General features: G+C 39.2%; 1 protein-coding gene and 2 non-coding genes across 3 annotated transcripts; all 3 read left to right on the top strand.

Annotated features, from left to right (window-relative positions):
• The first annotated feature begins 229 nt into the window (after positions 1–229).
• Positions 230–2,772, top strand: LOC116122323. Its single transcript, XM_031408179.1, has 3 exons — positions 230–336; positions 1,423–1,507; positions 2,545–2,772. The coding sequence occupies exons 1-3, from the start codon at positions 275–277 to the stop codon at positions 2,770–2,772; spliced, it is 375 nt and encodes a 124-aa protein (XP_031264039.1). The 5' UTR covers positions 230–274.
• Positions 2,773–6,429: 3,657 nt separating this feature from the next.
• LOC116122378 lies at positions 6,430–6,536 on the top strand. Its single transcript, XR_004126890.1, has one exon. It is a non-coding gene; the product is annotated as a small nucleolar RNA R71 (small nucleolar RNA).
• Positions 6,537–16,162: 9,626 nt separating this feature from the next.
• On the top strand, positions 16,163–16,268 carry LOC116122379. The gene has a single exon (XR_004126891.1). It is a non-coding gene; the product is annotated as a small nucleolar RNA R71 (small nucleolar RNA).
• Positions 16,269–21,932: the final 5,664 nt, after the last annotated feature.

The following is a 21,932-nucleotide window of genomic DNA, read 5'->3' on the forward strand; positions in this document are numbered from 1 at the left end:
AGATGGTTTGTTGCATTTGTATGCTTATTGGGCTCATTTGGAGCTAAATTTAGGAAAAGATCAAGCTCCAGCCTGGGGCTTTTGGGAGAGCCTGGTTAAGATCTGGTTTGGCCCATTCATCTCTTTCTCTTTCTTATCCTGTATAGTTCAATATGATTGATTTATGATTCATCTTTGTATTTTTTCCTATAACTTGCTTTTTGTCTATGCAGCGGGTCAGTGTTGGAATCCTGACAAGGTTATATAGCTATGGAAATTAAATTGGGACATTTAAATGAAGCTAGGTCCATCTACAGGAGATGCTACAGTAAAAGATTTAGTGGGACAGGTTCAGAGGTATAATTCTTTTACATTACTTGCTTTCAATTATTCTAGATTGATTTATGGACATGATTTGAATTTGAAAGTTTTTAAACTCATTTTTTCCTCCTCATTTTTTTTTTTGGAAAATTGTTTCTTTTAGTAGTATACGATGCATCTTTATTAATCAATTGATATTTTTCATCTACAATGAAAACATTTCTTTCTTGATTCTTTTTTTGTTGCTGATGGAAGTTGAAACCAGACAAATGACTTAAGTCAAGGTTGTTAAAATGTTGTTCATCAAGGAGGGCAATTTATGGAGATCTTTTGAACTCTTAACATAGAATCACACTCTACAGCTGAGAATTTTTTTAGAGAGTAGCCTTGCAATAGGTCAACCTGTTACTCAGGCACCATAATCACAATGGTTTAATATGTCATTTTGAATAATTTTCCAAATCATACGTAAATGATATATGACAGTATCTTTGGGGCTCATGCTAGCTGAAAATCCATGACATTTATTTTTTTAACTTCAAACCTTAGAGTTACTGATACTCTGATGAAATTGTGGCCTATATGAAGCAACCACATTTAAACCATAGGTAGTAGAGTAGTTTTTGAAACACAATAGGCTGATATCTTTTTCCACTTGGCTTATTTTTTCCAATATGTTTGAAGAAAAGTTTCTTAATGCAAGCTTTACTTTCTAAGTTTCATGTCAAAATATGCTATAGGTTAAATAAAACTTACTGATGTAAATAATTTATATGACCTATCATAAAGTCATCTAAGTTCTCTCTTTTCTATGATCAATTTAGGGTTTTGTTTGATAAAGTTAACCTTGTTATTTTCATCTTATCTTGATTGGCCGTACTATATTTAATCGGATTGTTTCCCAACTCTTTGCTCCCGCTCCTGCTCCTGCTCCCGCTCCCATTCATATTATATGATCTCATCAATGATCTCAGTACATCATCTAAAGTTACTGACAATTCTTGCTTCTTGATTTTATGATATTGAAAATATTGTTTTGGGTCCACAACTCCAGGGTGACTTTCTTCAATTGTTATGTACTGCCTTTTGGATTTGTTGATATATTCTTTTCCTAAAAAACAGAGTTATTCAGGACATATGCCACAACTGGTTGCGTTTTGAGGGGGAATACGGGACACTTGAAGATTTTGACCACGCTGCACAGAAGGTACACATTCCTGCTGCAGTTTTAATTTATTTGTTTTTAAGTGCCAATTAATCACGTATTTCTTTTTTCAGTCTAATGTGTATGATGCATTTGCATTGCTATTGAGAATTAGTATGTATAGATTTATTAAAAAACAATTGAAGTGTTTAACTAATGATATTTTAGCTGGTTGCGATGTCCACCTTATCTAGTAACAATATGTGTTTGACTAAAATGTGCCACGTTAGCAGTTGTCTTTGATGACCTCAAATGATGTGCTTGTAAATGAGTTGTGTTTATGTGCCTCTGTACGTATTATGAACTCTTTGCTTCTCTTTTGTCAGAGCTTAAATACTACTGGTGGATCATTGCCTATCTGTTTAAATTTTTAGTTTAAGTGATAACTTAATAGAGTATTGTAGCAAGGTGGTCCACACAGTCTTGTGTTTAAATCTCTCTTATGAGATTTGGGCCAGTTTGGTTTGTGATTCAAAGATAATTTTGAAAAACTAAGTTACAATTAAAAAATTTAAAAGTTTTATCTCAATATTTTAAATATTTGAAAATATATTCGGTATTCAAAAATTGTTTTTGAAGTTAAAAACTATATAAAGACCGAGAAATGATATTTTTCTTGTTTTCTAATTTTACACTTAACTTTTACGATTATATGCAAAAACATTGTTTTGAAAACATTTCAACTTATTTTAATAAAAACGTATTTTCATAAAATTCCTTATAGTCCTTGTTTTCGAAAATAAAACACTATTTAAAATTTATATCAAATAGGCTCTTATTTAGATTATAAATTTGTATTTGTATTTATGTTATATTTATGGTTGTGATTGTGGGTGTTCAGCGCACGAGATTGTGTTAAATTTTAAGTATGGTTGTTGGATGCTTAACTATCAATTTAAGCTTTTAAGTCATGTTGTTACGTAAAATTGTTAAAGTTGTCACTTAATTATGATACTTGTGCTTAGTATTTATTGAATGTATGCAATCCTTGCTATTTTAACTCAATGCGTAAAGATGCTTGTCTTTGTTCCCTTTCTGAAGTTACACCCCGCTTGGAAGAGTTGCAATTATTTAGGTTACAACAGGAAGCCAAATCTGTTCCTGAACTAATAGATCAGAAAGAGAAGTCACATAAGAAAAGTGTTAATGGAAAGAGAAAAACAGATTCGAACATGAATGACAAACAGTCTCCAGCTAAGCAGCAGAAAAATACTCCCAAAACCCAAACAAAATGCATGGGAAAGAAAAGATACGAGCACATAACTTAGCTAAAGAAAACGAAGTAGAAGCAAAACCCAAGTTTGAAGAGCATCCAAATGACCAGCACATCAAAGACTCAGCCATTGGAAGAGCCAAAGGATACACTGACAAATGTATTGCATTTGTATCAAACCTTAACTTTAGGGCAAGTAAAGATTCTCTCGCACTTCAGAGAGAGATTGCTTTTTATTCCTTTTTAATGCTAGATAGCCAAATATTGAGAGACAATTTTGATGGTTTTAAATTTTTTTCAGGCGACTTTTGAAGATCTGAAAAAATTCTTTAGCGATGTTGGTGGGGTTGAATCTATTCGAATTCTATAGGACAAGTTCACCAGAAAGTCAAGGGTATGACTCTCTTTCTCTCATTCATTATTTGTCAATGTTCTTTGTGCTTTATGCTTCAAATGAAAAAGGGGAAGCTATCCACTGGACCTTCCATGTGCACATCAGTCTTACAGTCAAATCCTTATTTAACATTGCCTGACCTTTAAACTTCAACATGTGTATGCATAATGTGGACTGTACCATAGAAATTAGCCCTAAGAAACTAATTTTAATGAGACCGGGAGATCAGCATGGTTGATGCTTCAGGCAGATTGAAACTGCTAAATGTAGTATATTCTCTTTGATCAATTTCTCAAGGGTGCTCACTGAAACTTCAATTGATTTCTTCCTTTCATGCAGTCAATAAATCATTTAGTTCTTATGCTTTTGGTTTTAAGATGAATGTCCTTTCCAGAGACGATTATGCAGTCTCAAATAAACCTGCAAAATGGTTGAATTCCATAATTATGGTAAAATTGCTGATTTTTCTAAGTGTAAAGAGTCCAACTGTCTAAGAGCATAATTTTTTTTATTTTGATAGCAAGTGATATGCTTAAGAGACTCAACCATAGTCCCATACAGATTTACCCATATTCCAGCTTGCCCTATGTCTGGAACTGTTGCATACTAATTTATAATATCCTCTAGTTGATTTTTGAAGGGCCTAGCATAAGTGGATTTTGCCGATGATGCACACCTTGCTGCAACTGTAGGAAGGAACAAACAAGTGTTTCTTGGGAAGAAGATAAGCATTGCAAGATCAAATCTGAAGCAAAAGAGAAAGGATTCTACTAGTCATGGGGCCTCTAAAGAACATGGTAGGCTAAGTGGAATTATGTTTTATTTTTGTTATTACTTGTGTGTGTTTGTTTGTCTACAATGCAGTCTATAGAAGTTTGCATGTTTGTGTTTCCCACTTCTACATTTTATTTTCATACTCCTTTGGGTTAAATGGCAGCACAAAGTAGTAATTAAACTTTTAGGGAGTCTAGAGCACCACACTCTGCTGCTAATAAACGTAGTGATAACATTCAGCTAAAGGGGAGGAACACATTTACAGTGCCAAGGAACGTCAGACCACTTGGTGTCCCCTCGACAAATTCAAAAGCTGGGGAAGTGGAAGATGAGAAGCTGAAGTCAAATAATGAGTTCAAAGAAATGATCCTTAAGAGGTGAGGTTTGTTTCTGAGGTTACATGTTAACTAGAATAGCACAGTAATTGACAAACTTCTCTTTCTTATAAAAAACATAAGGTTTTGCCTTAATATGTTTCTGTAAACACAATTATAACAAACGATACCTGTTTGAGGACAAAAAATATATATCAGTACCCTTCTTGTAAATTTTCTTCCAAATATGTCAAGTTTATACCCATTTTATTCAAAGAGTGTAAAGTTCTAATATGTTTCCTATGGAACACTTATTTCATCCAATTTGTGATGAGGATAGCCTCAATATCTTAACCCAAGATTTATAGAAATTGTAGTCAGTTAGATGGCGATCAAGTTCCTTTTTATGTGACAAATGACCAATGGTATAGGATCCAACAAGATGATGAAAACTATTATGGGTTGGTAGTCTATTCTTAGTCTAAAATAACATTGAATACTCACAGTGCAACTGTTAGGTTCTTTGCTTTTATGTACCTATTGATTCTATTCTAGCGGAGAATCCATTTTACTATTTATCATAGATGAAAATCCTAAGGCATAAAGATGGACCACTAGAACACTATTGAGTTTGTGTACTGAAACAGCAATGGCCTTGCATCTCATGCTTGTGTAGGAGTGCTTAACGGGCTGAGCCGCTCGCGAGCCGGCTCAACTCGGCTTGAGTCTAGCTCATTAACGACTCGGCTCGTTAGATAACGAGCTAGCTCGACTCGGTTCATGAGACAAAACAAGCCGAATTCGAGCCATGCTCGGCTCGTTAGGCTCGCGAGCTAAGCCTAGCTTGAAAAAACGGGAGGTTTTTTGGGGTTTTCTGAAGTATAGGGGATTAAAAGGAAAATTTAACAACAAAAGTTTTAAAAAATGACAAAATACCCCTGATTTTTTAATCCCTAAAACCACGAAACTTTCTTATTTGCCGTAAATTTCATTGATCCCCAACACGGTTTGTTAGCAACACCAGCACACCTCCCAGTCGCCGTAAACTCTTCACTGTCAACAGTGTCTTCTTCATCGAATTTGTGTTGCAGAGCTATCCCCATCAGACCCATTGAAGTCTCGCCGATGCTTGGCCGCGATTCCTGTCATTTTCTTGTTTCGTTGTGAAATAGATCTACAACGTCGTCAACCGTTGATTCCACAAGTAATCAAGTATTGGTAGGTAACAAGTAATCAAGTATTCCACAAGTAATATTATGTGTTGTGTTGCTGGGTTTTGAATCAAGTATTGGTAGGTTAACTAGATTATGTGTTTTTTATCAACTAATGCACAATATAGTTTTCCAATTGTTTTATATATGATTTGTTCGAATGTTTGCAAGTTGCATGCTTCCCTTTTGATTTTTTAAGCTGTTTGTCATGATTGAATCATTTTCGTGAATTGTTTGTCTGTCACAGGGAGCTTTTTCTGGTGAAACAATGTATCAGGGTCCTGTTGTGGTCGTGGTGTTGCTGTGATTCCTATGAAACCCATACAAGAACCGTTTGTGTACTGTCTGTGAAGAGTTGTCTGTGAAGACTGAAGAGCAGTTTGTTGTAGCCTATAGGGTAGTTTGTTTCATTGTTTGTTTAAATTGCTTTACTGAATTTTTTTGTGGTTGTGTTGTGGACTTGTGGGACATTTGTTTACATGAAAATTGAAATTGCAAAGTAGTTTGTTAATTTGTTTGTGGACTGTGGTTGTGGTTGTGGACTTGTACTTGTGGGGATGTATTTTACAAAAAATAGCATAAGGGCAATTTATAAATTTGTTTGTGGTTGTGGTTATANTGATTTCCTGCCAAGTAGTTCACTTGCTCCGTTGATGAAGATGACGGTGCAAATGTGTTTCCAACTTGGCACTCGCTGCTCACATGGTTTCCTGCACAAAATTCACATGTTAGTTGAGGCTTGTATAGAATTTACCTGCATAGTTCCCAACTGTTTTTGAAGTGCAGTGAGTTGGGCTGAGATGGCTGTGAAAGCATAAACTTCATGAAGACCCGAAGATTTCCTCGTTGTTACTCTCTCATTCGGTCTTTGATAATTGTTGCTTGCCAAAACCTCAAGCAACTCATATGCCTCCTCAGGTGTCTTATTTTGCAAGGCCCCTCCTGAAGCAGCATCAACCATGGTTTGCACATTACCCATCAAACCATTATAGAATGTTTGGACTTGTAGCCAAACTGGCAAACCATGATGTGGGCACTTCCTCATCAATTCCTTGTATCTCTCCCAAGCCTCGTACAATGACTCAGCATCATCTTGTAGAAATGATGTGATATCATTTCTCAATTTCGCTGACTTCGCTGGAGGAAAGAACTTGGTCAAGAATTTTTGTGCTAGATCATTCCATGTTGTTATTGTTCCCGGTGGTAATGCCATTAACCACCCATTTGCTTTATCTCCCAATGAGAATGGGAATAAGCGCAGCCTAATAGCATCATCCGACACTCCATTTGACTTGAAGGTGTCGCAAATTTCAAGGAAATTTGCAATGTGCTGATTCGGATCGTCCTTCAAATCATCGTTGAATCTAACCGACTGCTGGATCATCTGGATGATTGCCGACTTGATCTCGAAGTTGTTTGCTTATACTGTAGGTCTAGTAATACTTGACCCACTTATGCATCCATTTGCCTATTGCAGAAATGCGATCCTCCATCACTAATAATTGCTCGTGGTACCCCAAACCTTGAGAAAATATTCTTCTCACAAAATAATCAACCACCCTAGCAATCATTAGTTGGCAGTGCAACTGCCTCAACCCATTTCGACACATTAATCCACCGCTACCAAGATATACGCATTCCCAAAAGAACTTAGGAAAGGACCCATGAAATCAATCCCCAAACGTCAAATTTCTACCACCAGGATGTTGTTCAACGGCATCTCATCTCTTTGTGATATATTTCCCATACCGTTGACATTGATCACACTCTGAATCATCGGAAGGAATCCTAAAGAGGGTTGGCCAATAAAATCCAGATTGTAGCACCTTCGCTGCTGTTCTAGCTCCCCCAAATGGGCAACTACTTCCTTCTCATGACAATGCCTTAGAATGCTCTCACATTTCTTCCTCTGGGACACATCTCGTATCATTTGATCAGTACAGTGGTCTGTACAGGAATGGCTCTTCCCAAAAGTAGTATTTCAAATCTGAAAAAAAATTTCCTCTTCTGTTGAAATGTCATACCACTTGGGAGCACCCTTGGATAGATAATTTGCAAAGTCCGCATACTCGTGCTTCGTCCACTCTCATCAGCTTCTCATCCAGAAATGTTTCTGAAATTGGCATTTCCACCTCTTTTCCTTTGATGGTCTCTCAATTTCGACAATGATCAGCTACCACATTTTCGACCCCTTCTTGTCTCGAATCTCCAACTCAAACTCAAACTCTGAAGTAGTAGAATCCATCTTATCAACCGAGGTTTGCTTCTTGCTTCACTAGTAGGTGTTGAGTGCTGAATGGTCGTGTAAAATGATCACTTTCGCACCTAATAAGTAAGAACGAAACTTGTCAAAAGCAAACCCATAGCTAATAATTCTTTTTCGTGGTGGTGGTATTCAGTTGTGCATCAACAAGTGTCTTGCTAGCATACTGAATTAAATGCAACACTTTTTTTCTCTGACCTAATACTACCCCTAAAGCAAAGTCACTAGCATCACACATCAGTTCAAAGGGCAATCCCCAATCGGGAACTGCAATAATAGGTGCAGATACTAGTAATTTTTTCAGAGTTAGGAAAGCATGCCTGCAATCATCATTAAAATCAAAAACAACATCTTTATTCAATGATTGCAAAGGGGTTTAGAGATCTTAGAAAAAATCCTTTATGAAGCGTCTGTAAAACCCGCATGCCCCAAGAAACTTCGGACTGCTTTGACATTTGATGGCGGGTGGTAGTTCTCAATCACTTCTGTCTTTGCCCGATCAACTTCAATCCCATCCTTGGAAATCCTATGCCCGAGCACTATTCCCTCTGGACCATGAAGTGACATTTCTCCCAATTCAGCACCAAATTTGTTTCCTTACACGTGCCAAAACAAGAGACAGATTTGTTAGACAATTATCAAATGATGATCCAAAAACTGAGAAGTCATCCATGAAGACTTCTATAAACGTTCCACCATGTCTCCAAAGATTGACATCATGCATCTTTGGAATGTTGCTGGTGCATTGCATAACCCAATGGCATCCTTCGGTAAGCAAAGGTGCCGTAGGGGCAAGTGAAGGTCGTTTTCTTGATCCTTGGAGCGATGGAAATTTGGTTATATCCGAATAGCCACAGGAAACAATAATATGCATGTCCTGCCAACTTCTCAACATCTGATCGATGAAGGGCAATGGAAAATGATCCTCTTGTCGCCCTCGTTAATTACAGTAATCAATGCACACTCTCAACCCATTACGTCCTTGTTGGAATCAACTCATTACTTTCATTCTTCACAACAGTGATCCCTCATTTCTTTGGAACGACTTGTACGGGCTCACCCAGGACTATCGAAAATCGGATAGATAATCCCCGCATCTAAGAGTTTCACCACCTCCTTTCTCACCACTTCCTTCATTGAAGGATTCAATCTCCATTGTGGTGTACCCTAGACTTAATGTTCATCCATGAGAATCTTATGCATGCAAAATGAGGGTGAGATACCTCTGATGTCCGTAATGGTCCATCCAATTGCTAGTCTATGTTCCCTCAACACTCTAATCAAACTCTCTCCTCTAAGGCATTCAAATCTTCACTAATAATCCGGAAAAATTTATGAGTCTCCAAGATAGACTATTTGAGGTGAGGTGGTAAAGGTTTTAGTTCAAGCCTTGGAGCTTCTTTATTATTTCCTTTGCCTTCTCTTTGTCAAAATCAAACTTCAAATTCTACATCTTAACTCTCCTCAATCGGTTGAAGTGCTTCTAACATTCTAGCACAATCGTTCCTTGCTGATTCTTCTACCTCTATGTTTCGATTTGGCTATACATGCTTCTAGAGGTAATTCTGGGATGTTTTCTTCCATGGACTCCACAACAAGTTCATCCACCACATCCACACTAAAACATGAATCTGCTTCCGACGGAAACTTCATTGCGTCAAAAAATTGAAAGTTACTGTTCATCTTTAACCCTTAACAGCAACTTTCCTTCCTGACCATCTATCAGTGCTCTCCCGTGGCCAAGAATGGGGGCCCAAAATGAGAGGAATCTCCTTATCCTCTTCCATGTCCAACACCACAAAGTCGCTGGAAAAAATTATCTCCCACCTTCACTAATACATCTTCTACTATCCCCTGGGTGCTTTATCGACCGATCCACTAGTTGCAATGACATTGTCGTTGGCTTCACTTCACCAATCCCTAATCTCCTGAAAACAGAAAAGGGCATCAAATTTATACTAGCTCCTAGATCACATAGCACACGATCAAAAGTAATATCCCCTATAACACAAGGAATAGTAAAACTCCCTGGATCTTTGAGCTTCGGGGGTAATTCTTCTGGAGGATTGCGCTGCACTCTTCCGTAAGCACATCTCGTTCCTCATCTTCTAATTTCCTTTTGGTCGAAAGGATTTCCTTCAAGAACTTCGCATAACTGGCATTTGCTGCAATGCATCTGCAAAAGGAATGTTATATGCAATTTTTTGAAAATCAATGAACTTTGAAAATTGCTTATCCTGATTCTTTCTTCAATCTCTGAGGAAAAGGCACGGGTGGGGTGTGATGTGCTAATTCTGGTGGTATCTCGGGGAATGGCAATTTCTCCTTCTCTTTTGCCTTTATCCTCTTTCTTTTCTCTTTCCCAAGGCACCTGAATTCTCTTCACAATTAATCTCTTCATCAATTCTCTCTTCAGAATCTTCCTTTCCGGGTTGCTCCACCTCTTTGGTAGTGTGGCCACCTCTTCCAAAACTGTCCCACTTTCAAAATTATGGCATTTGCTTGTTCACGTGGGTTGGTCACTGTGTTGCTTGGTAGAGAACCCTGTGGTCTATCATTCAGTCTCTCGGCCAATTGGCCCATCTGTACCTCAAGATTCCGAATGGACGCCCCTTGGTTTCTAAAGTTTGTCCTCGTCTCATTCATGAAACCCTGTAGTCTCTGCATGAATTTACTGAACATACCTCCAACTTCGACACTCTTTGATCTCCGGTTGATTGGTCACCCCTGGCGGGTTATTTGGAACTTGCCTCTGGTTCCATTGGTTACCTTGTTGGTTCTGATTTCCCAAGCCAGATTCGGATGATTTCTCCACCCTGGGTTGTATGCGTTGGAGAACGGGTTGTTCGGGGTCTTTGATGAAAGTTCACAAAATTCTTAGATCTATGATGATAGACTTAAAATTTTTCGAAATAAAGCTTTGGGTTTTCGAGATCTTACCGATATTAAGGAGTTTGCACCACCAATTGACCCGGAAACAACTCAAACAAGAAAGCCCCAAATTTTCGATCCAAAATTTTTTGTGGAATTTTCGTGAAAATTGTTGTTGATACGGGTTTTTTTGGCGTTTAGAAATGTTGTAGAGTGATTGTTTTGGTTGGGAAAAGCAAAATAGAAGTGAAAGATTGAAAGTTGAAAATTTTTCTCTTAACTCAAAATGCAAGGCGGCCTGAAAATGAGAAGAAGAAAAGTTGGTATTTATAAAAAAAGCTCGTCGTCGCGGCGAAGAAGTTTCTTCGCCGCGGCGAAGTTCATCATGTATAAACCTTAATCAAATTTTCCAGGTTTCGCCGCGGCGAAGAAGGATCTTCACCCCGGCGAAGTTCATCGTTCATGAACCCTAAAAATTCCCAGGTTTCACCGCGGCGAAGAAAAATTCTTCGCCGGGGCGAAAACTTCCCGAGAGTTCAAGGCTAACTTCGCCTCGGCGAAGAAAGTTTCTTCGCCGCGGCGAAATGCCTTAGCCAATTTTTCAGAACTTATTTCCTTTTCTTCGCCGCGGTGACAACAATTACTTCGCTGTGGCGAAATCCTCCAGTAGCAAACCTAGTTTTCTTCATGTCTCTTCGCCGAGGCGAAGAAACTTTCTTCGCCCCGGCGAAATCTGGAAAAAATTTTTTTACCTTCCTTTGGCTCAAAACTTCACCTGAAACACCCAAAAACAATAAAAACATCAATTTTTATACAAACTCATAATGAAATAAGAAAAATTTGAACAACAAAAATTAAAATCAAAAAGTTAAAAACACTTGGGTTGCCTCCCAAGAAGCGCTTGTTTATAGTCGGAAGCTTGACTCTTTCCATCAATTAGATTGGAATGTCCAGCCGAATCGGGATGAACTTGCAACTCATCACCCCCTCAATGTATGGCTTCAACCTCTGTCCATTAACCGTGAAAGTGCCCTTTTCCTCATGTGTGACTTCCATTGCTCCGGATGCATGTATCCTCGTTATAGTGCATGGTCCGGACCATCTAGACTTAAGTTTTTCGAGGAAAAGCCTAAGTCTAGAGTTGAACAACAATACTTTCTGTCCAACTTCAAAAGCCTTGACCCGGATATGCTTGTCGTGCCACCTTTTTGTCTTTTCTTTATAATTCCGGGCATTTTCATATCCTTCGAGACGAACTCATCAAGCTCGTTCAAAGTCAGCATTCTCTCCTCTCCCGCGGCTTTCAAGTCCATGTTCAACTGCTTGACGGCCCAGTATGCCTTATGTTCAAGTTCTACCGGCAAGTGGCACGCTTTCCCATAGACCAATCTGAACGGAGACATACCAATTGGTGTTTTGAAGGCAGTGCGATAAGCCCATAAAGCATCGTCCAACTTCCGTGACCAATCCTTCCTCGAGGCATTAACTGTTTTTTCTAAAATCCCCTTCAGTTCTCTATTCGACAGTTCCACTTGCCCGCTCGTTTGTGGATGGTAGGGTGTTGCCACTCTATGTGTAACTCACATACTTCTCGCAAGCACCATTGCCTATTGCAGAAATGCGTCCTCCATACTAAAATTGCTCGTGGTACCCCAAACCTTGAGAAAATATTCTTCCTCACAAAAATAATCACCCACCTCAGCATCATTAGTTGGCAGTGCAACTGCCTCAACCCATTTCGACACATAATCCAACGCTACCAAAGATATACGCATTCCCAAAGAACTTAGGAAAGGACCCATGAAATCAATCCCCAAACGTCAAAAATTTCTACCACCAGGATGTTGTTCAACGGCATTCATCTCTTTTTGATATATTTCCCATCCGGACATTGATCACACTCCTGAATCATCGGAAGGAATCCTAAGAGGGTTGGCCAATAAAATCCAGATTGTAGCACCTTCGCTGCTGTTCTAGCTCCCCAAAATGGACACTACTTCCTTCTCATGACAATGCTTAGAATGCTCTCCATTTCTTCCTCTGGGACACATCCGTATCATTGATCAGTACAGTGTCTGTACAGGAATGGCTCTTCCCAAAAGTAGTATTCAAATCTGAAAAAAATTTCCTCTTCTGTTGAAATGTCTAACACTTGGGAGCACCCTTGATGATAGATAATTTGCAAAGTCCGCATAACACGTGCTTCTTGTCCACTCTCATCAGCTTCTCATCCAGAAGTTTCTGAAATTGGCATTTCCACCTCTTTTCCTTTGTTGGTCTCTCAATTCTCGACAAATGATCAGCTACCACATTTTCCGACCCCTTTTGTCTCGAATTCCAACTCAAACTCAAACTCTTGAAGTAGTAGAATCCATCTTATCAACCGAGGTTTTGCTTCTTGCTTCACTAGTAGGTGTTCGAGTGCTGAATGGTCCGTGTAAATGATCACTTTCGCACCTAATAAGTAAGAACGAAACTGTCAAAGCAAAAACCATAGCTAATAATTCTTTTTCCGTGGTGGTGTAATTCAGTTGTGCATCAACAAGTGTCTTGCTAGCATACTGAATTACATGCAACACTTTATTTTTCTCTGACCTAATACTACCCCTAAAGCAAAGTACTAGCATCACACATCAGTCAAAGGGCAATCCAATCGGGAACTGCAATAATAGGTGCAGATATAGTAATTTTTTCAGAGGTAGAAAGATGCCTGCAATCATCATTAAAATCAAAAACAACATCTTTATTCAATAGATTGCAAAGGGGTTTAGAGATCTTAGAAAAATCCTTTATGAAGCGTTGTAAAACCCCGCATGCCCCAAGAAACTTGGACTGCTTTGAAATTGATGGCGGGTGGAGCTCTCAATCACTTCTGTCTTTGCCCGATCAACTTCAATCCCATCCTTGGAAATCCTAGCCCGAGCACTATTCCCTTGGACCATGAAGTGACATTTCTCCCAATTCAGCACCAAATTTGTTTCCTTACATCGCTGCAAAACAAGAGACAGATTTGTTAGACAATTACAAATGATGATCCAAAAATGAGAAGTCATCCATGAAGAATTCTATAAACCGTTCCACCATGTCTCCAAAGATTGACTCATGCATCTTTGGAATGTTGCTGGTGCATTGCATAACCCAAATGGCACTTCCGGTAAGCAAAGGTGCCGTAGGGCAAGTGAAGGTGTTCTTGATCCTCTGGAGCGATGGAAATTTGTTATATCCTGATAGCCATCCAGGAAACAATAATATGCATGTCCTGCCAACTTCTCCAACATCTGATCGATGAAGGGCAATGGAAAATGATCCTTCCTTGTCGCCTCGTTTAATTTACAGTAATCAATGCACACTCTCCAACCCATTACCGTCCTGTTGGAATCAACTATTACTTTCATTCTTCACACGTGACCCTCATTTCTTTGGAACGACTTGTACCGGGCTCACCCATGGACTATCGAAATGGATAGATATCCCGCATCTAAGAGTTTCACCACCTCCTTTCTCACCACTTCCTTCATTGAAGGATCAATCTCCATTGTGGTTGTACCCTAGACTAATGTCACCTCCATGAGAATCTTATGCATGCAAAATGAGGGTGAGATACCTCTGATGTCCGTAAGGTCCATCCAATTGCTAGTCTATGTTCCCTCAACACTCTAATCAACCTCTCTTCCTCTAAGGCATTCAAATCTTCATAATAAACACCGGAAAAATTTAGAGTCTCAAGATAGCATATTTGAGGTGAGGTGGTAAAGGTTTCAGTTCAAGCCTTGGAGCTTCTTTATTATTTTCCTTTGCCTTCTCTTTGTCAAATAAAAACTCCTAAATTCTACATCTTAACTCTCCTCAATCGGTTGAAGTGCTTCTAACATCTAGCACAATCGTTCCGCTGATTCTTACCTCTACTGTTTTCGATTTGGCTATACATGCTTCTAGAGGAATTCTGGATGTTTTCTTCCATGGACTCCACAACAAGTTCATCCACCACATCCACACTAAAACAGAATCTGCTTCCGACGGAAACTTCATTGCGTCAAACACATTGAAAGTTACTGTTTCACTTTAACCCTTAACAGCAACTTTCTTCCTGCACATCTATCAGTGCTCTCCCCGTGGCAAGAATGGGCGGCCCAAAATGAGAGGAATCTCCTTATCCTCTTCCATGTCCAACACCACAAAGTCCGCTGGAAAAATTATTTCCCACCTTCACTAATACATCTTCTACTATCCCCTCGGGTGCTTTATCGACCGATCCACTAGTTGCAATGACATTGTCGTTGGCTTCACTTCACCAATCCCTAACTCCTGAAAACAGAAAAGGGCATCAAATTTATACTAGCTCCTGATCACATAGCACACGATCAAAAGTAATATCCCATAAACACAAGGAATAGTAAAACTCCCGGATCTTTGAGCTTCGGGGGTAATTTCTTCTGGAGGATTGCGCTGCACTCTTCCGTAAGCATCATCGTTTCCTCATCTTCTAATTTCCTTTTGTTCGAAAGGATTCTTCAAGAACTTCGCATAACTTGGCATTTGCTGCAATGCATCTGCAAAAGGAATGTTAATATGCAATTTTTTGAAAATTCAATGAACTTTGAAAATTGCTTATCCTGATTCTTCTTCTTCAATCTCTGAGGAAAAGGCACGGGTGGGTGTGATGTGCTAATTCTGGTGGTATCTCGGGGAATGGCAATTTCTCCTTCTTCTTTTGCCTTTCATCCTCTTCTTTTTCTCTCTCCAAGGCACCTGAATTCTCTTCACAATTAATCTCTTCATCAATTCTCTCTTCAGAATCTTCCTTTCCGGGTTGCTCCACCTCTTGGTAGTGTGGCCTACTCTTCCAAAACTGTCCCACTTCTAAATTATGGCATTTGCTGTTTCACGTGGGTTGGTCACGTGTGCTTGGGAGAACCCTGTGGTCTATCATTCGGTCCTCGGCCAATTGGCCCATCTGTACCTCAAGATTCCGAATGGACGCCCCTTGGTTTCTAAAGTTTGTCCTCGTCTCATTCATGAACCCTGTAGTCTCTTGCATGAATTTACTGAACATATCCTCCAACTTCGACACTCTTTGATCTCCGGTTGATTGGTCACCCCTGGCGGGTTATTGGAACTTGCCTCTGGTTCCATTGGTTACCTTGTTGGTTCTGATTTCCCAAGCGATTCGGATGATTTCTCCACCCGGGTTGATGCGTTGGAGAACGGGTGTTCGGTTGTCTTTGATTCCTGCCAAGTAGTTCACTTGCTCCGTTGATGAAGATGAGGTGCAAATGTGTTTCCAACTTGGCACTCGCTGCTCACATGGTTTCCTGCACCAAATTCACATGTTAGTTGAGGCTGTATAGAATTTACCTGCATAGTCCCAACTGTTTTTGAAGTGCAGTGAGTTGGGCTGAGATGGTGTGAAAGCATTAACTTCATGAAGACCCGAAGATTTCCTCGTTGTTACTCTCTCATTCGGTCTTTGATAATTGTTGCTTGCCAAAACCTCAAGCAACTCATATGCCTCCTCAGGTGTCTTATTTTGCAAGGCCCCTCCTGAAGCCGCATCAACCATGGTTTGCACATTACCCATCAAACCATTATAGAATGTTTGGACTTGTAGCCAAACTGGCAAACCATGATGTGGGCACTTCCTCCTCAATTCCTTGTATCTCTCCCAAGCCTCGTACAATGACTCAGCATCATCTTGTGAAATGATGTGATATCATTTCTCAATTTCGCTGACTTCGCTGGAGGAAAGAACTTGGTCAAGAATTTTTGTGCTAGATCATTCCATGTTGTTATTGTTCCGGTGGTAATGCCATTAACCACCCTTTTGCTTTATCTCCCAATGAGAATGGGAATAAGCGCAGCCTAATAGCATCATCCGACACTCCATTTGACTGAAGGTGTCGCAAATTTCAAGGAAATTGCAATGTGCTGATTCGGATCGTCCTTCAAATCATCGTTGAATCTAACCGACTGCTGGATCATCTGGATGATTGCCGATTGATCTCGAAGTTGTTTGCTTATACTGTAGGTCTAGTAATACTTGACCCACTTCCGTTCACTGTGGGAACTGAAAGTTCCCTCAGTGTCCTATTTTCTTGTTCAGCCATTTCAACAACAACTTCTTCGATTCTGCAGAAGGATTATCCTTCTTTCTCTCTCTCTTAAGTCTTTTACAGTCCTCTCAAGCTCAAGGTCAACAGGAACCACTGGTTGACGTCTTGCTCTTCGCATAAACTGAACGAACACAAGTGAAAGAAAAGTGAAATCACAACTCTACTGGAAATTAAAAAAAAATTAAAACTCAATCTAGTTAAACTTAAGGAAAAACTTAATGTTAACTTAAAACAATCCCGGCAACAGCGCCAAAAACTTGATGCGTGTTCTTACAACATGCAAAACTAGCAGGCACTAGTCGCTCAAGTAATAAGGATGGGTAGGATATCGTTCCCACGAGGATGTTAGCAAAGCACTAAGTTCCAACATTATCAAGTTGAAGCAATCAAAATCTTGGATGGTGGGAGCAAATTGAAATTAAAAACAACATGAGTTTAAACAAAGAATTAAATCTTAATTAAGAAAGCAAGAATAAACACGGAATATCAATTTAAGCAAAAAGGGTAGGGTTTTGATTCGTTTGGATTTTTACGGTTAAACCTAAAAATTGCACTATTTTCACATTCATGCGCAATGGTTATAAATCGGATTCACTAATATGTTAACATACCCTCTCGGGCTATGTTTTCCTATTCATCTTATTAACATTCCGCACCCAACAATTTGAAGGTTAATAATTCTAAATTCATTAAGCACAAGAATCCTAAATTGATTTCATTAATTCTTGAATCTATCTCTAACATCCAACACTATAATGGTGATTACCCAAGAAGCTTAACATGAATTATTTCTCAATCTCATCATGTTCATCACATACAGCATTAATTTCAGAGTAAACACAACCAAAGCTTATTCACATGGAAATAACACAATCAAAATCTAAACATTTAAAATCCAAACTACAATCAAAACCCTAACCCATAAAGATTAGTTCATAGCTAATTTAATACTACAAAATGAAAAAGAGAATAAACAAGTTAAACATAATGAAACTGAGATGAAATATAAGAAATCTCCCAAAAGATGAATCTTCTAGTCAAAATCTGAACCTTCTCCTTTTAACAATCCGAAAAACTCAAGCTTTTTCTAAGAAAAGTGTAAAACGGCTAAACCTAAAAAGCTCCAGATCCTTTGGCAAAAGGTTAAGTTTTCTTTTATATAGTCCAAAAACCCAGCCAAAACACCGACACACAAAACTGTGCGTTTACAAAACTGAATAAGTTGACTGTGCCGCGGCGAAGAATGAAGAAATCCACATCGTCTCTGGCTTACTTCGCCGCGGCGAAGAACTTCTTCGCCGGGGCGAAACTCCTTCAGAAGTTCTGAAATTTACAGAACTGCCACTCTGCTTGTTCTTCGTTCGATTCTTCGATTTTCGGCTCTCTTCCTTGGAAACAAGCTTCATTGTGCTTTGTTCTGCTCTGGAACTCTCTATCTCTGAGATCCGCTAATTTCTGAGTCAAAACTATCCAATTTTGTCTTTATTTGCTCAAAAAGTCATCTTAACTGAAACACGAAAAGTAAAGAATTAAGCACCAATTCAGGTAAAAATGCACTAGAAGTACCTGAAATCCGACAAAAAGATCAAATAAAAACTGTATAATTTACAGATTATCAGATACGCATTGCATCAAAGTTGTAATCGGCTTGAAGTTGACGCATTTGCATGGACGTCCTGGAGCATTCTGCCTTGTAGCAAATCAATTGGGCAGTTTATTTTTGGAGATTTGAGGACAGTGGCATGCAAGTTACAGCTCAGAATCACCATTTCCTATTTTATTTGGACTCTATTTATTTTAAATTATTAGAATTAAATTAGGATTAATGTTATTTTAGGATATTAGAATATTTCTTTTAAGAGATGGGGGGATTCAAATTCTTGAACCAAAGGGATCAGTTAGGGTTTTGAAGGGGACCACGCCTCTCTCTCATCTCTTCTCTGAAATTTTCTTTCACTTGAGTTTTTGTGATGGCCATGAGCGGCTAGAACTTTTGTAACTTGGTCGAAGGAAACGGAAACCTCGGAATCAAATAAACTGTGAGATCTTTCTGTTTTTAGTGTTAAATTCATGTTTGAGTATTGAATGTTATTCTATGCATATTTTCATGATTGATGCATTTAATTACTAGGAGGCCTACTAGTGTATTATTTGTTGAAATCTACTGCTAAGTTTGATATTAAATCCATAATTGTTTGATCCCTCCAACTTGTGAAGCAATTAGGGTTAGTAATTTGCTGCGTCAGGAATTAGTAACCTTACGAAGAACATTCAACTAAATTAAATACAACTGCTTGTGTTTGTGTTGTTTAGCTTCATCGATCTCTCTAATTCTTAAGGTTGCCACTAGATTAAATCTTGAGCGCTTGTCTAGGGTTGTTTAGGAGTAAGAGTAATTAGGATTGCTTGTTTCCTGATTAATTATAATTAAGGAGAGATAGGAAATTAGTTCCAACGGTGAATATTCAATGTGTGAATTGATTATCTTTGCATCAATGATCAGTTGCAAGATTCTGATGGTGGATGTTGACAGAGACCAAGTAAGTCATTTTGATTGAATTCGAATTAAATTGTTTTTGTTTTTGCTGAGATTGTTTTATGTTTTTACACAAACCCCCCAGCCTTTTTCACATCAAAGAAAATTCAGCTAGAAACTCTTCGTGGGATCGACCCTTGCTTACTCTATTTACAGTTCAATAGTTAGGTTCGGAAGGTTTTAATTCTAGGTGCCTACGACAACACGCCAGTTGGGTAGTTCCCACTGTAACTGATCAGGTGTTTCGGCATGCATGGATGGTGAGAGGGGTTATTTGGGAGTCACTCAGTCCGTAGGGATGGATGGACTCGAGCGGGGTGGATTGAAGGTGAGGGAGCTCACTCAACTTGCGGGGGTGAGTCGAGCTAAGTGGTGTTTGAGTAGGAATGGTTGATTGGAGATGAGGCGGGATGGCAAGGATAGGTGGCTCTTGTTGCAGTAGGCTTTCTGTTATTTGGATGTCTTGATCTTGTGCCTAGAGTGGGTCAACCGAAAGTGGCTCTGTTGGTAGTCCTCACTCAATTGGATTCTAGGCTGAATCGTCCACTAGCATTAAATAAAGTTAACGCGATCTAGTATCCGAGGTGGTCAGCCTGTGATCTGGAGTGTGGAGAGGCTGCATGGATGGAACTGATACGTGGAAATGATTGGGTTCTACCTAACAAGGCTAAAGCTCAAGGTCATAAAATTGACTCACATTTTCTTTCAAAAACTGGTTTTCGGCCTAGATGGAGGCGTTTTTGGTCCGGATGGCAGCGTTCTCAGCTTTTAGTATTGCCACCTTGTCTGAGTTCTGTTGCATAAGGGCAGCTAATGTTTCGAGTTTGGCCCCGAGACCAGGATTGGTGTTATCAGAATTTTCAGCCGTAGGGAGTTTCCTTGCGAAGCAAGGTTTGAAACACGAATGATTGCCAGAGGCCCCATAGTGGGCGCCAAACTATAGATGCAAAAAATCTACTGCTATTGAAATAGGGTCTGATCCCATAAGGTTGAGGCCTCCAGCAATCTGACGTACCTACACATGCAAGAAAACAAGTGTGAAGCAAAAGAAAACATCGGGGTGGTGTTTACCATAGGCATTCCAACGCTCAAGTCAACAAGGCTGAATGAGGCTAACTTAGTAAGGGTTAGGGAAAGAGAAGGTTACCAAAAGTCTAGTGGGAGACTATAACTACGGCTGTGATACGAGGTTCTCAAGAGTGAGAACTACGAGGTTAGAAGGTGTAAGGATTTTTTCCCTGTGAGAGGGTTGGCCTCTGTTTAAATAGCAACTGTAGGATCTTTGAGTCCTAGTAGGACTGTGAGTCCTTTGGAGGTTGAGGTTTAGTGAATAGGAAGGCTTTTGATTCCCTTACCTTAGTCGGAGAGGGAGTCCTAGTTAGTCTAAGATATAGATCTTAGACGAGTTAGGATAGTAATGGATCTTTTCGATAGAATCCGAATAGTATCGAAATAAGAAGTAGGTAACCTTAGAGTCTAAGTAAACCCTAGGTCCAATAGGTGATCTTAGATCAAAGGTCTAGGCCTAGACAAGCTGATGATGAGGACTAAATGAATCGGGGCCTTTGCTAATTGGGCTCAAGTAGTAAGCAACAGGGTCGGTGTGCTGAGCGGACCTAATATGCAAACTCTGTTGCGAGCCTAATCGGAATTGGGCCGTGGCTTCAAGCTTTGTTGAAGGTGTCTTCGTCTTTGGGTCTATTTGGGCCGAGGACTTTTTTTGGCCCTAACATAGTCTTATAAGGTATGTGAATCATGCCTATTAGGCAAAATGACTAAATCACCTTTCTCTGGAAATAGTGAAAGTGCTACAAAATTATTAGAGATCATACATAGTGATGTGCATGGGACCGTTAACAGTTCAAGCTAGAGGAAGGTACTCATACTTCATCACATTTACTGATGATTACAGTAAATATGGTTATGTCTATTAATTTAATGAGACATAAGTCTGAATGGTTTGACAAGTTCAAAAAAAATTAGAAGCGAAGTATATAACCAACTAGGCAAGAATATTAAGATTTTTTTTTTTTTTTTTTTTTTGATCAAGGAGGAGAGTGCTTAAGCTTAGAGTTTGGTGAATACCTAAAACGATGTGGGATAGCATCTCAACTCACTCATACACCTCAGCATAATGGTGTATCTATAAGGAGAAATCAAACCTTACTTGATATGGTTCGACTATGATGAGTTTACCAATCTACCCACATCATTTCGGGGCTATGCTAGAAGCTGCAACTCACACACTGAATCGTGTTCCATCGAAATCTATAAATAAGACACTATATGAATTATAGAATGCACAAAAGCCCACATTGTCTTATTTGAGAGTTTGGGGTTGTGAAGCTTATGCCAAGAAATTGACATCGAATAAGCTTGCCTCAAGTTTGATAAATGTATCTTTGCGGAGTATCCTAAGGTAACTAAAGGATACTACATGTATCACCTAGAACAACAAAAGGTATTTGTTGCTCGTACTAGGGTTTTCCTATAGAAGGAATTTCTTCTCAAATGAGATAGTAGGACGAAGGTAGAATTCGATGAAGTCCTGATTTCACAAGATACAATAGTAAAGGACGGGAAGATGTGCCACCTAAAGTGATTAAACATCATGAGGAGGTTACTCCACCTTCTATAGAACAAAATGAACCACCTCAAGTATCACAGGAATTGCGTAGATCTGGGAGAATACGTCACTAGTCCGAGAGATATTGTTTTCTCGTAACTAAGCACGGTGACCCA

This window comes from Pistacia vera, unplaced genomic scaffold, assembly GCF_008641045.1.
Source record: "Pistacia vera cultivar Batoury unplaced genomic scaffold, PisVer_v2 Contig133, whole genome shotgun sequence".
NCBI classification, from domain to species: Eukaryota; Viridiplantae; Streptophyta; class Magnoliopsida; order Sapindales; family Anacardiaceae; genus Pistacia; species Pistacia vera.